At 33.8% G+C, this 15,619-nt stretch overlaps 1 protein-coding gene across 4 annotated transcripts in view; it reads left to right on the top strand.

Moving 5' to 3' along the window:
- LOC132550985 (cAMP-dependent protein kinase catalytic subunit alpha) overlaps positions 1 to 15,619 on the top strand; it is a 107,221-nt gene that overhangs the window by 80,532 nt on the left and 11,070 nt on the right. For 3 of the 4 annotated variants that reach the window (XM_060215088.1, XM_060215090.1, XM_060215087.1), the window contains 4 exons: positions 9,172 to 9,233; positions 11,156 to 11,284; positions 12,177 to 12,275; positions 13,215 to 13,297. In XM_060215088.1, coding sequence (XP_060071071.1) covers positions 9,172 to 9,233; positions 11,156 to 11,284; positions 12,177 to 12,275; positions 13,215 to 13,297 — 373 coding nt within the window. Of the gene's footprint in view, positions 1 to 5,681; positions 5,845 to 9,171; positions 9,234 to 11,155; positions 11,285 to 12,176; positions 12,276 to 13,214; positions 13,298 to 15,619 lie in introns of those variants that run through there. The other variant, XM_060215089.1, reaches the window with a different exon arrangement.

Below are 15,619 nucleotides of genomic sequence, written 5' to 3'. Positions count from 1 at the left end.
GATACAACACAACAGTATGTTCCTCCCTGTGGTCCCCGTGATACAACACAACAGTATGTCTCTCCCTATGATTCCTGTTATACAACACAACAGTATGTCCCTCCCTGTGATACAACACAACAGTATGTCCCTCCCTGTGATACAACACAACAGTATGTCCCTCCCCGTGTTACAACACAGCAGTATGTCCCTCCCCGTAATACAACACAACATTATGTCCCTCCCCGTAATACAACACAACAGTATGTCCCTCCCTATGACTCCCGTTATACAACACAACAGTATGTCCCTCCCTATGATTCCTGTATACAACACCATTATGTCCCTCCCTGTCATACCGTAATACAACACAACATTATGTCCCTCCCCGTAATACAACACAACAGTATGTCCCTCCCTATGACTCCCGTTATACAACACAACAGTATGTCCCTCCCTATGATTTCCGTGATACAACACAACAGTATGTCCCTCCCTGTGATACAACACAACAGTATGTCCCTCCCTGTGATTCCCGTGATACAACACGACATTATGTCCCTCCTCGTGATACAACACAACAGTATGTCCCTCCCTGTGATTCCCGTGATACAACACATCAGTATGTCCCTCCCTGTGATTCCCGTGATACAACACAACAGTATGTCCCTCCTAGTTGTTACAGTGTTTTACATACTACGTGCCCTCCATTGACATGTTTGAATGTCTATTTATGCAATGTTATGTAATTTATTGTATCTCGCTTTCGAAAGAAAAAATCTTGAAAAAGGAAAGTCGATTTTTTTGCGCCTGTCTCGTGGAACATTGCAGTCCTGAAATCAGTGTTTTAAAAGTCTTACTCCAAACATTAACAGTGAAGCCCTATTTTGGCATTTTCTGTCAAATGGAAACATGCTGATTACCTAGTAAACGGTTCTACCACCCCCAGACGGATTATTTACGGCATCGATCACCTGATCTAATATCTGTGGCATTTACAGGGATCTAATTGTCAGTGTAGAAAGAAGTAGGGGAACAAGTGCCGCATACAAGCAAATAGGGACAGGGCATTGCTAATGGATAGTTAGATTGTTAGGTATGTATTTCTGTACGAGTGGTCATTGCAGGGATGTTACCGGGGATAAAGAAGGCACGTAATACAGATCTACACATACCACAGATATAAGGCATTGTCAATTATCCGTGGTTCGATTAATATGGCAAGTTTTAATCGCTGTGCATTTATGTTATCTATTTTACACTCATTAATGCCATACTGACATGAAGCATGGCAACACATAGAATGATGTAATGATGACTCTGAGAGAGGCAACACATTAACTGATGTCATGATGACACAGAGGGAGGCAACACATTAACTGATGTCATGATGACACAGAGGGAGGCAACACATTGACTGATGTAGTTATGACACAGAGGGAGGCAACACGTTGACTGATGTCATGATGACACAGAGGGAGGCAACACATTAACTGATGCCATGATGACACAGAGGGAGGCAACACGTTGACTGATGTCATGATGAAACAGATGAGGGCAGCACATTGACTGATGTAATTATGAAACAGAGGAGGGCAACACGTTGACTGATGTCATTTCGACACTGAGGGTGGCAACACAGTGACGCGACTGATGTCATAATAACACGTAGAAGAGCAACACATTGACTGATGCCATGATGACACAGAGGGAGGCAACACATTGACTGATGTCATGATGAAACAGAGGAGGGCAACACATTGACTGATGTCATAATGACACGGAGGAAGGCAACACAGCGACTGATGTCATACCAACACGTAGAGAGGCAACACATTGACTGATGTAATTATGACACTGATGAAGGCAACACAGCGACTGATGTCATACTTACACGGAGAAGGGCAGCACATTGACTGATGTCATGATGACACAGAGGGAGGCAACGTATTAACTGATGCCATACGCTCACGGAGGAGGCAAACACATTGACTGATGTCATGACACTGAGGAAGGCAACACAGCGACTGATGTCATACGCTCACGGAGGAGGTCACGCACACAGCATACTTGCACGTCATGCTTCCTGTGAATAGAGAAGGGTCGACATTGTGTGACGTCGTATATACATATTAAAAGGTGCATATTGGGATTGTACGTACATTTATTTTACACTTACTGCAAGCCCTGTGAAGCCATATTTAGACAGTAACAAAAGATCACGTATGCAAATGATGACATGACGCAAGAGGATATCCTACATAACGTGGATTTGACCTCGGTCGTTTTGTTTGTTTGTTTAAGACAAATATATATAATTATATGTGTATAGCTTTAATCAAACCTATTCCATTGATCCGCCATCTGCTCCTTCCTCATATAAATATTTGACATGAGAATCGATTGTTGTATCGATATATATTGCAAGTTATCACTTTTAACTATCATGTTTATCGATAGCACTCTTTGGTTGCTGCAACATTTCGACTGTCGACCAAACTTTTCCTGTTGTATGATAGCCTAAGGCTACAAAATTCTGACACTTTGGTCACGTTAGAAAAAAAATCTGTTTAAATAATTGTAGATTTTTAAATATGTGTATATCTCTATGAACGTCCCTGATAAGAGCAAATAGATTTTCTTTCTCGGTATGTGCACCTGAATGTTACGTCCACATGTCAACTATATGTCAGCTACCTTTTTTTTTTCTCAAATCCTTCAATTCGATGGGATTGTACTGTATTTTTTGTTTATTTGTTTGTTTATCTGTCTTAATGTTATATATATCTGTCAGAAAGACAACTGTGAGATGATTTCATTTTGATTATGACATCCTTTAGGTCGAAAATGAGTGGATGACGCGCGAGATGTTATCTTATGCTCAAACAGGTTTAATTGTGATTTTTCGCAAACCGGTAGAAGTATCGATAATTCACATCCATGATGGGAAAATCATAGGGTAAAATTTATGTGGCTTGTCAATTTGAGAATCCGTCCTTGTAATGAGTCATCTAAGAAACATCATACAAATTCGTCATCCAATCGGGAACCTTTACCACTTTTCGTTATTTTCTCGTTTACGTCAACTGCCGAAGGTTGCCGATGCTAAGTCGTTCTGCTGCACACTGTCCAAACTGTAAATAACGAAATCGTTATCAGACAGTTCGTCTATATAAACATTATCAACACAGTTTACCAGGTGAAACTGGTAATGGTACACAAGTGATGGTAAGCAGGAGATATTATCATTGACCCGACGTTATTGATCGTCATATGTACATTTGTTTATCATAATCAGGTGTCTGTATGGCCTTCGGGGTTACCTTTTGAGACTGACATGTGATAAGTTGACAAGATGGACAATTGGCTAAATATAACATGTCCATGGTTGTCGTATACTGGGAATTAGTATGATACTGCTATATATATATACACTCTTTTGCTGTAATCTTGCTTTAAAAATTAAGATAAATGTTTCCTTGTCTGTTTGGGGTTTTTTTTGTTGCTTGTTTGTTTGTTTTTAACTTTTAGCATATGACCTTTACAAGACAATAAAATAACCAGCATAGCATTGTTGATTTCATTAACTAACGCTTCCACGATATATATTAAAGTTTAAAAGGAAAGTAATTAATTCATGACTGACGTGGGCCATTATTTGTGCAACACAATTGTTTCAGCGCTGTGACTGTTTATGCAGATACCAGTAATGCGGAAGCAAGGTTAGACGAAATCTTTATTGGGTAGGATGTCGACGAGTGCTGAAAATGTGATAAAGGACATTGTCACCCCCGTGTAAAATTACTAATTAGTCTTGTGTACTGAATTCATGGAAACTGTTTATATCTTTTGTTTAATTTCGCTGAAATATCTATGTGTAATAACCAAATTATTTCATTGCTATGACACTTGGTGAACAGTGAACGGGGGAGGTCTTCCACGCTACCATGGAAATGATTTTGTTTCCTGTCTGGTTCCCCTCGTAATCTGGAATCTCGCCCTGTCTAATCCCCCTCGATTGCTGAACTCTCGTATATTCTCGCACTCTTCGTTGTTTTCCGTAAAGTGATTAAAGCGGGAAGTTCATCTGCTGACAAAATGGTAGACGATGCAGAACCATTTCCACCTGCATGTATGTTTTGGAGTTGTTTGCAATATGCTCAATATATATTTTTGGTTTTAAGTTTCATATGGAAGACCACAGAACAATAGAGTCTGTTACAATTATTATTTTTATATTTTACGCTAAGTTTGCATAATAACGCCATGCACTAAGGTCAACATGGCTGACGTAGGATATTTGTGAGGACAAGTGGGCCTATTGATGTTTTATTGAATGTATGTCACTATGACTTAATCGGGATGTGTGTGATTTTAGTTAATGGGATGATCGTATGGCCTTAAAACATCATATGAGTAGGCCTACATAGGTAGCCTAAATAAAACTCTCATATGTTAACTTACTTTCACTAGTGGACACCCCTCAGTCGTCTCCTCTCGAGCCCCTGGCCACATAGGAATTAAATGCTAAGCCTTGTGTAGATCCAACATCAAATCTGAAAGAAATCAAGAATTCGTATCTAAACCAGAAATGGTTTAAACAGCCTAACAAGCTTAATGGGTGTACGGTACCGGCATTTTAAAACTCGCAGCTAAGCACCTGTACATGCTAATTTGTAGTCAACGCGGACAAGTTATTTGCATGTAGCACGTTGTAAAAGTTTGTTTTTTTTTTAAATGGCCAGACTTGACAAGGCCTAGAACAATAAGTTTTATTTTCAGTTAATTTTGGTGAAAGTCTCGGGTGTTACCTCCCTTCTGCTGCATTATTGAACAATGTCTGATCAACCAATTATAGTTTTACGTAAATTTCCTAATATCATAATGTGCAAAAGATTTTGACTCTGCTGTCAACGGGATGAAATTCATAAAATTAATGGAATTAAATTTGATTTAATTTTAGCTTTCTACTAAACTAGTGCCCAAGTGTAATATCTGATTACTTTCTTATTATCTAAATATAGTCAATATCTTTTGCAAAAATTTACTCTGAAAATAGGAAAAGTCCCGTTGTAATTTCATGCAATTAATCTCTGACGGCTAGTAATAGATCTGTACTAGACCGAAATAACATATTATGAAAAATTAATGTGTTTTACATTTATAACATCGGTGATTATAATTAGTATATTTTTTAATATTTTATCGATTTGATCGTTTAGATCACAATTCACTTTGTCTCTCAAACACATTTATAACGTACTCTGTATCGATCCGTTAAAATAACAGAACGGTATATAACATGAGACACACGCACATGAAAATATCCCTAGTGTAAAGAAGTTTAAAAATAGATTACTTCTTCTCTGTGCGAGTCTGCCGGCTGTGTTTATACACTATTTTTGTCGGGCCCACGTTAGTTTGACCCACTGTGAACTTTGATAAGAACTATTATGGAGGAACCGCATCACGCAAGCACTTGCTTTATACGCGCGCAGAAGAAAGTAGTCTGTGTTTTTGTAGTCAAAATGGAGGAGTAAACTCGTAAATATATTATATGTTATCGTATTTTATGCCATATCACGGTATTGCACTCGTATATTCGAGTTGACTGGTTATGATTATTGCAAGCATCAATATGAATTCTTGATTTATTTTCCCCTCGTTGTCGTAATGAAATTCAGAACCGAGTAAGGATATATTAGCTGAGTTTCGGTTCATGGACGTAGATTATACCATTCACGAAGAGGAAAGTGTTTATTCAGAAAATTCAGTTCGTAGATCATCACGTTTTCATCACTTTATAATTTCTTGAGGCCATGGGCAATGCTGCTGCATCGAAAAAGGGAGATTCTGCAGAAAGCGGTAGGTGTAATATGGGGTTTCTAAAAGCCGCATACGAGCTAAGATGTTGATGGGCCATCGACAAAATTTCGATTGCTAGGGAAATAGCATTACCAAACATCCAAATATTCTCACGTGTTATTAGCCTTAAAAGTTTTGACAACTAGGAAATATTAATCCCTACTATTACATCAGAATAGTTAACTTAAATTGTCCATCGTACCGTAATTGTGTGATTACATTCTCTCCCTCATTAATTATGATAATCAAACGTCATTTACTTTGCTGTCATGTTGCTTGGGAAATTAAATCAATCTAACGTGGTAAATTAGGGGAAAAGTTTCAGATTTTACGTAAGCACCTTGTTGTGAAGAACATATTAAATGAATATGTTGGATAATATTGTATTCTTTACGAAAGTAAGTAGTGTAAAATGCAATACCGGTTCACGTCATTACATATATAACACTGTAAGGGAGTTTTTCATGATCAGTCATTTGACAGTATGATATTGTGCTTCTCTCTCTATCGATATACATGGAAAGTCTCTGCTCTATTTCAATAGTTGATGACATTTGATAATAAAACAAAGGATTTTAATTTATCTGCTTTTTAGAAGAAAATTAAAGTAAGAAATGATTGGTGTGACAGTATAAATAACATGTATAATTATGATGCAAAACATTGTACTAAACATTGCAAAACAACATACAGGTACATTCCTGCATATATGATATACTTAAGGTATGGTTGGCATTCTCAATCAGAAATTGTCTGAATTTTCCACAATTCAATCTTGCAAATTGTTGATTGTATATTTGGTTTTCAAATGTGACCTAGATATCACTAAACTGATTCCTAAAATTTTTAGTAAGTCCCTTTAATATGCACGTACTTGCACTCATCAACAGCATTAGGTAGTACACACCATAAACACTGAAGCAAAGTTTTTTAACACTGTAAATACAATAGCATTTGAGTGATTGTGAAATTCTGTCAACATTTTCTCTAACAGTTTGTCTGCCAGATCATTCAGTAGACCATTGAGAGTGTATTTTTGACACCCTAATGAGTTTTGCTTTGTGGGTTTTAAAGTGAAATGTCAAAAGTCCACTGGATGTGTGTGTTCATTCATTCATTGATGATGCCAGGTGATACCATATGCAAATGTAAACCACACTTGGACGATTGTCGGTTTGATCCTTTGATGTGCCAGATGTTAAGATTTTCATTCTTGCTTAATGGTTCAGTAATTTGATATTGGTTATACAAATTTATAAACATGTTTGAATATGGATGTATAATTGAAAATCGTACTGAAAATGCTTGAGTTGAGAATTTTCTTCATATCATCATTAGTTCAGTTGTTATCCATCTAGATCAGTGTACATTGCTTGTGAAATATCTTGGTAATCTTGTAACATTTTGACCTGTTATAAGTTTATAAAAACTGAAGTGTTTATCTTTTCTTCATGAGGATCACATTGTCTTTGCTACAGTTTACTAAAACAGTGGGAGAGTAACCTAATGGATGCAGTTTATATACAACCTTCACAAGGAGAACACAAATTCACATTTGACTCCTTGACAAGTGGACAATTCCTATTACATCAAGAAGTTCATATTGTATGTCAAGTGCTAGCTCACTCCTAATAAGTTTGTACATCATTTGAATTATTGCTGAACATATATAGAAAGGAAACTCTGGGTCAAGATAAGGGGAGATAGATTTTAAAGATTTGCAGAAAGTGGATATATTAATATATCATTTATAATACAAAGTGTTCATTCTGAGAAATATAATGAGATTTTGGAATGATCATTGTTAACACTACTTAAAGCTTTCCTCAGAGTGATTCCTGATACACATGTAAACAGAGGTAAATAAACAGCTTGTTCTGAATTTAGTACTATAAAGGGTACAATTTATCTTGTAAATTCAATTTCCTGACTTGCATATGTGTATGCAGGGTCGGTCTAGCTTAACTTTATAATACATACTTACACACTGTAATCCTAAATACATATTTTCTAATGATGGTTGTTTCTAAACCTCAAGTTATTATACACTATAATACACCTGACATGTCATGAATGATAATTTTTATTTTTATATATGTCTATAAAAGAATTTCTGCTTGATGTAAACTAGGGTATATTACACCTGTCATAAATGGATCTTTTAGGAGTATAATCAATGATAAAAAGGACAATATAGAGTAATGTTCATAGTTATAATAAATATTGAATATATTTACACTTAACCAGATGATAAAACCTGGAAAAAATTGTCTCATTTAACACCTTCATATAATGGTTAATCAAAACTTCATTTGATTAACATTGATCATTGAAACACATGCATGAAGTTATTGTAGAACAATGATAGATTTATTTATAATTATACTTAATAAGTGCTCTTATTTTAATGTACAAAGAAGTCTTCTCCATACAGGAGTTGTTGCTGTTGTAGAAATGTTTTGTACTAGGCTGTCCAACTTTAGCCCCCTCTTTTCTTACTTACAGGTATTATCAATATAAGCACCTTCATATATATCTGGCCCCATGATCATATCTTTGTTACTAAGATAGGAATGTTTCATCTGACTTTGTTGTGGTGTACATGTGGTTTCTTAATCAGTTGCCATTGAATTTGAAGAGATAAAGTCACTTTTACCTGTACTTAGAAATCACTGATAACTTTTATGATACTGGATATCACATAGTCATATTAATTGGTATGTTTAGAATCCTTTCCCATCAGACAGTGTTCTTTATGTGGCTGTTAACAAGATATTAAAAATTTTGTGTTTCCATATTGATCCCATTCCTGTGTAATACTTTAATCAAAGTTGGAAATTGAAGCTAGATATAGGAAGCTAAGACCATATGTGAATGAAATTATTTAGTTGGTGTGCACATTTACAGATTCTTTTGGGTTGGACATAATTGCTGGAAAACTGAACTTGTCTATGGTAGAATCGGATTTCAAAGAAATTAAATTCTATTTCTGCAGTACAAAAGCTTTGTAATTGTATTGGGATAGATTTTTTTTTCATTATTGTCACATATTTCATTATAGACAAGAATATGCAGTTATACATGTATAGTAATAAAGACAATGTTGTGTTTTTTTGGTGGTGTTCTTTTTTTGTGGAAGGGTAGCAGTTTGGCATATATATAGTTGTCATCCACTTTTTGATCATCATTCATTGCTTTAAAGTTATAAATATCTCAACTGTTAAGATGGTATTTTGAAAATACATCTATAACCACAATGAGTTTAGAAAACTTTATCCACATTACATGAAAATGAAAGATTCAGTGGTATTTTTCTTTTATTTTCAGTCAAGGAGTTTCTAACTAAAGCCAGAGAAGATTTCACACACAAATGGGATCACCCGCAACAGGTAAATATATATGTAAGAAAGATGGAACTATAAGTTTACATAGACGATATAAGTACCGGTATGTATTCCCATATCCTTTTGAATCTCTGTGCTTTAAAAAAGGGATATTAATTAGGATATTTGTAATTATTTCATTATTGGCATGCAAATTTGATCCTTTTAATATGCATAAACAGATTAATAGATTTGAATGTCTCTATTTACTGATGTGACATTCAGTTGATAGTGATAACTTAAAAGGAACAACAGTATGTAATTATTATGATCATTCATCTTTATCAATAGTCTGTAATTGGTAAATTGCACTGAAATCCTGCGAACAAGATATCAGTATACCATGTTTGGATAGTGAAGGCTTTGTCCTAATAATATCAGCCAATCTACAAAATTGTAGCTTATTTACAAGGTGATATATCCTTTGTAGTAATTGATTTTGTTTTTGGAGAAAATTGAAAAGGTCAGTTATAGAAAATGTTTCATATTGTCAGTGAATTATATATACACATTGCTCATGATCAGGAGGTTTAGATAGTGTTGTGAACTGTAATGATGTTAAGTGGCATTATATGTTTTCAGTTACACATACTATATAGAAAAGATAGGTGAATAGCACCTTCAAAATAAATTGGATACATTTAAACCAAGCAATGAAGTAAACTGTAAAATTAGGTGTATGTGACAGCAGTGTGGTCCAATATTGGTACTGGATCCTAACAAACAAATGTTTGTTGGATGCATATAACTAGAATAGATATATAATTAATGAAGTAACAACAACAGTATGTATGGACAAGTGAATTGTCAAACTTTGAGGCAATCTGCCCTTTTATAAAGACATAATATCACATAAATTACATTACATAGTGTAAATTTATGTGTCTTGATCATTTCTTCACTACTGTTCTCAGTTTTAGTTTATAACTTTGTGTTTGTTTCATATTCTATGTATGTAATGTAGTTTATGTAATATTTTGGTCCTGATAAAGGGACGATTGGAAAATTGGACAATTCACTTGTCCCTACTGTTGTTGTTAATTCATTAATCATGTAGCTATAATAATAGATGTATATGGATGGGAATCTTAATATACACGTATATTGAACGTCATGAATGTTTTTGTATATTCATGGTTTAAATGATTTACATAAACTGAACACTTAAAACAGCAGATCAAACCCATTTATGCCTTTCCAGTGACTAAAGTCGCTTTTTTTTCAATTGGAAATTTTAACATCAGTTCAAAAATTAATTATATATGGAATAAATGTGCAAAAAAGAATTATATATAGAATAAATGTGTAGAAAAGGTGAAAAATCTTCAATGTATTGGTAGAATATTATATTTTAATGGTGTATTGATAAATCTTGCAACAGTTTTAAAGAGCAGTAAATCTTTAAATACAACTTTCACAATATCTCGACTGCTTCAGTATAATATTATATTTTGATGATGTATTGATGAATTTTACAAGATTTCATTTTAATGAGCAGTAATTCCTTAAATACATCAAGGTTATATATCCACCCATTTGCATGGGCTTTTTTTATCTCATTTTGGGAAGAAAAAATATAATTGGGTAGGTAATTTTTAGAAGTAAACTATGTTGTTTGGGAGTTCAGCCATATTACAAAATAAATCCAGTTTAAGGAATAGGGGCTCATAATAAGACCCTTAAAAAAAGTATGATACCACAAATTTGCATATATATGTTTTTATTTACAAGAAATTTAAATTTCATACTGAGGCCACTCACAGGTACACATGAAATGTGTATGTACTTTGGATTTAAAATTTATATTGTAATTTCCAGTCTGTGATTGGAATGAACTATGGCTACACCCAAGAATTGTATTGTTCAGAATGTCTGATACAACAAGGAAAGTGAAAAATTGAAATAATACGTGCTATTTTCCTTTACAGAACACAGCCTGCCTTGATGACTTCGACCGGATAAAGACCCTGGGTACAGGGTCATTTGGTCGGGTCATGTTGGTGCAACATAAGCAAAACAGAGAATACTATGCCATGAAAATCTTAGACAAACAAAAGGTAGGTTTCTTTGTGACTGAACATATGATTTGTTTTGACCTCTAGATTCCTGGGTAGACATGCATTTAACAGGACATTTAATACGGTTTGAGAAGCAATTTATATTATTGTTTATTTAGAAACGTTTTCAACGACAAAATGTTGATAGTCAATTCATACATCTGAAGCGCATACAATATCTTCCAACACTTTAACTATAAGTAGTAAAAGATAGTAACACACAAAAATATAAGTGGTCACCATACAAAATGTCTTCAAAAACATTTTTTGGTGTCTCAGTAAAGTTAAGATGCTGACACCTTTTTTGTTATATAACTAACATAAAACAATATATATAAATATCACAGGTCATGCATTGGTTTAAGTGTCAGCAATTTTGATTATTATTTTTTTTTTTGTCCATCTGTAGCTCATAATGATCAAAGGATAACTGGTGCATTTTACTTTGGTAAACATGCGATCGTTAAAAATGAGCCTCATGACTATTCTGATACTTGATTTATAGTTGGTTAGCAGTCTTCTGATAATGACTTACAGGAGAGATTGATTTCATGATTAGAAACTTAATGTAAAAGTACATGTGGTAGAGACCTAGTTGATATATTTTGTCTAAAAATATTGTTTTTAAAAAAACTTTGGTGAATCTTGCTCAATGAGTTGACATGATACAGGTAATATGTTCACACGTGGAGTAGAAACCTTAAAGGAGATGGATCCATATGTATTCAACGCCAACATTGTAACTGCTAATTACACTGAATAATTCAGAATGTACTAATAGAATGAGGATTGAATTATTAACTTGTTACCATAATTAGGTTTCATGGTGTGTGTTCCTGAACATTTACCTTTATGATGTGAATAATGGAGATATTTTTTTTCTCCTATTCAGGTTGTGAAATTAAAACAAGTAGAGCATACTTTGAATGAAAAGAGGATTTTGCAAGCCATCAATTTTCCATTCCTTGTTAGTTTAGAGTATCATTTCAAGGTAAGTCACATTTTTCTACCATTTAGTTATCAAAGTCATGCCATTAAGGTCAGAAGGTCATACTAAACAATTTTTAAGTGTTGGTAAACCAACAAATTAGAAAACAACAAAGCTTACAAAGCTTGGCCACCTACCAATACATGTCAGTGCATTAGAAACTCCCAACACATACTGCATGAACCCTTGTTGTGTAAGTCATATTTATGAATTAATCTATTTATAAGTACACATTGTTCCTTGTGTTGTCCTGTTGAAGCCCTTATAATACTGATAATCATTGAAACTTTTTAATTGATACCTATCGACAATGATTTTGATATTTTGTCAAATGGTCTTGCCAGTGTTGTACTTAAGCTGGCATCTTATTGTAGCTTTATTAAAAAGAATATGAGAATAAGAAGAGTGTGTAAATATGAATTGATGATCAGATGGAGTTATTGCTCTATCTGATTGTTAATAGTTTTGTTACCAATCAGAACTGAAAAAAAAGTCCATGAAGATCTCGGTATACAGAGTTAAAGCCCTTTGTTCACAGTCTGTTTGCTTGAGGCATACCCCATATGCTGTATCCACAAAACTTTTATCTTTTACCCAACTATGCTCTGCGTTACATCCTGTAGTTCATTAATTGCCTACAATTGCTGAGTTTGGATCTGAGAATCTCTAGAAGAAGGACTACTTCAATCTTTCAGGTCACTTGTCCCACGATACACAATTAAGGATAAGGCCCATTTTCCCTCTGAAAATTGGCCAAAGATGTTGATTGCATATATAATTAATGTAGTGCTTTGCTTTGTATTGGCTGAGTTTATCTGATCTCATTACAGTCAGTGTGAGAAAATTTTCTGGGTCTATTAAGTGATAGAGTCATTTTCATTGTCATTATAAATATTATGTATATTTTCACTAAGATTTTGTACTTTTTGTTTATTTCCTCAGGACAACTCAAATTTGTATATGGTGTTGGAGTTTGTGACAGGTGGAGAAATGTTTTCACATCTCAGGAGAATAGGAAGATTCAGGTATGTTATTTAAGCTAACACAGAAATAAGTAACCTGTTTTATAGGGCAATGAAAATCTGACTTGGATGAAATGGAAGCTCTAAACTTAGTGAAAACATTAATCAAAGGACAATCCTTTGAAATGGAAATGGCTGGAATAAGCTTTAAAGTAGGGCTGTCTCGGGTACAAAATTTTGGGCCAGGGTACCCAAATTTTATTACCCGACTGATACCTAGGTACCCAAATTTTATCTGACATATAATGAAACATCGTATTACCATGTTGAAAAGGGCTTGTAACCTCAGTAACGAATAAAAATCAACCATATACCATACATTGTATGAACACAATGCTTCACTTATGATATTATTATGTTCATTTCTTTGCATCTATCAACTGTTTTGTAATTTACATGATCTCGAGACAAATCACATTGGATCAAAAGTTGACAAAACGTAACCCCCTCAAGCTTATCGAAAATATGGTACAATGATGTTGCTTACAACAGGAAGTTGAATGAGAATGAGACATTGTTATTGTGCTCGACAATGACATCATAGCAACAACACCAACAACCTGTAATCAAAACATAGATAAACGAATAAGAATGTTGTTTAATTCAAACGAGAAATTCGGGAATCCTTGCATGTTATCCATGGTAACAGGGTAAAATACAGTACACAAGTCTGCTGTGTAAACACATGTTTGACGGTTCCCAAAATGAATTGTGGTAGTGAGAAGACTAAAGTATGACAATGTTGAATGTGGAAATGAAACAAACAGATAAAGTGTCATCCAAAGTAAATGAAAACAGAACAATTGAGTGAGATATTGTATTACTTAAATGATCTGAAATGTAAACACTGAGGGAAGACAGAATGTTTCCTATTTTGACAGGTATCTGGGTACATATTTTCAGACTGGTTATTTCTCAAAACCGACCCGTATACTGGTACATGGGTACTCGTTACAGCCCTTCTTTAAGCAACTGATAGATGAATTGAATTGAGTAAACATCAGTGTGATTATATTACCTTAAAGTGGTAACTTATGAATTATGAATTCAAGATCAGAATTTTGATAAATATGAATAAATTAAATTTGTATAGAAAGGTGTTATTCACTGTCTTTTGTACATGTACAATCATTTAAGAGTACATAAAGAAATAAATATATATGCAGGGATATAAGAAAATATATATACATGCTTTAAAATGATTGCAGATTACATGTGTAATGTACAAGTAAAGTCCTTATATAAGAGAGAGAAGGGAAAAATAGATGAAGATAAGGGATAATTTTGGCAGCTTGAGCTAGTGACATAGATCAAGATTATGATAATTTTTATTGTAAACATTTCATTAAATGAACTGTTCAAAGATTGTCAAATTTTGTATTTTTCCATTGCAACACAAAGTATGGAATCTGAATGACTCTCTAATCCTTATTCAGAAAAATCTAATTTTGAAAAAGTTTTGGCTTAATTGTTGAAAAAAAGGAAAATTTGGAGATTAATATGAGTTTTTAAACCTTGAGGAATTTCTTCTAAAATTCAGATTATGGGAACAGAATGCAGACCCTTGTTTATGATTATTTGCTTATTATAAGGGGAGAACACAATGTAGTAAGTTTCAGCAAAACAACGGATTCTTGTGATTCTGTGTATCTATACATATTATTGTATGGATCTGCTTTAATATTGAGTTATCTTTCTAAATCATTCTAACTATAGGTTCATATTCAGCTATGGTCACTTGGTGAGAACATACCAGAGCCATTAATTAAAACTTTTCATTTTCAGTTAGTCATTCATATCATTCATAATCCAATTTCTGTCATACCATACAGCACTTTATAATATACATCACATTCTTTTCTTCTTCTCCCATTTGTTTAGACTCGAGTTGTGAAATTATTTCTTCATATCCATTTATCGTTTGATATACAGTTATTTTCAGATTGTTATACTCTCTTTGATACAAGACAGAGAAAATATTTTCTCTGTTATGGTATCTTACAGATGGTTTTCAGTCAATTTGCAATTTTAATGGAAATAATTTTAAAAGTGACATTTCCTTTGTAGGTCAAATGTTAACATTCTTGAATAGGACTCTTATATAAAACAGATGATTGTTTTTTACTACAGAAACTATCAAATAGTACAGAATATAATTCTGTATAATAGAAAGCTACATTTATGTTATTTTCACATTAAGCATTCACATCTGGAATTTATAGTATTGATTTTTGTCACTCATTTCTGACATATAGGAAAATCTTGGAAATTGGAAGAATGTTTCCTAGGAAATTAATCTTTGAAACCCACAAAACTAATTTAAAA

Source organism: Ylistrum balloti, unplaced genomic scaffold, assembly GCF_031769215.1.
Source record: "Ylistrum balloti isolate Yb309-2 unplaced genomic scaffold, AGI_CSIRO_Ybal_v1 Utg370160, whole genome shotgun sequence".
NCBI classification, from domain to species: domain Eukaryota; kingdom Metazoa; phylum Mollusca; class Bivalvia; order Pectinida; family Pectinidae; genus Ylistrum; species Ylistrum balloti.
Note: the sequence above shows the minus strand (reverse complement) of the source record. Positions and strands in the feature narration are given on the sequence as shown.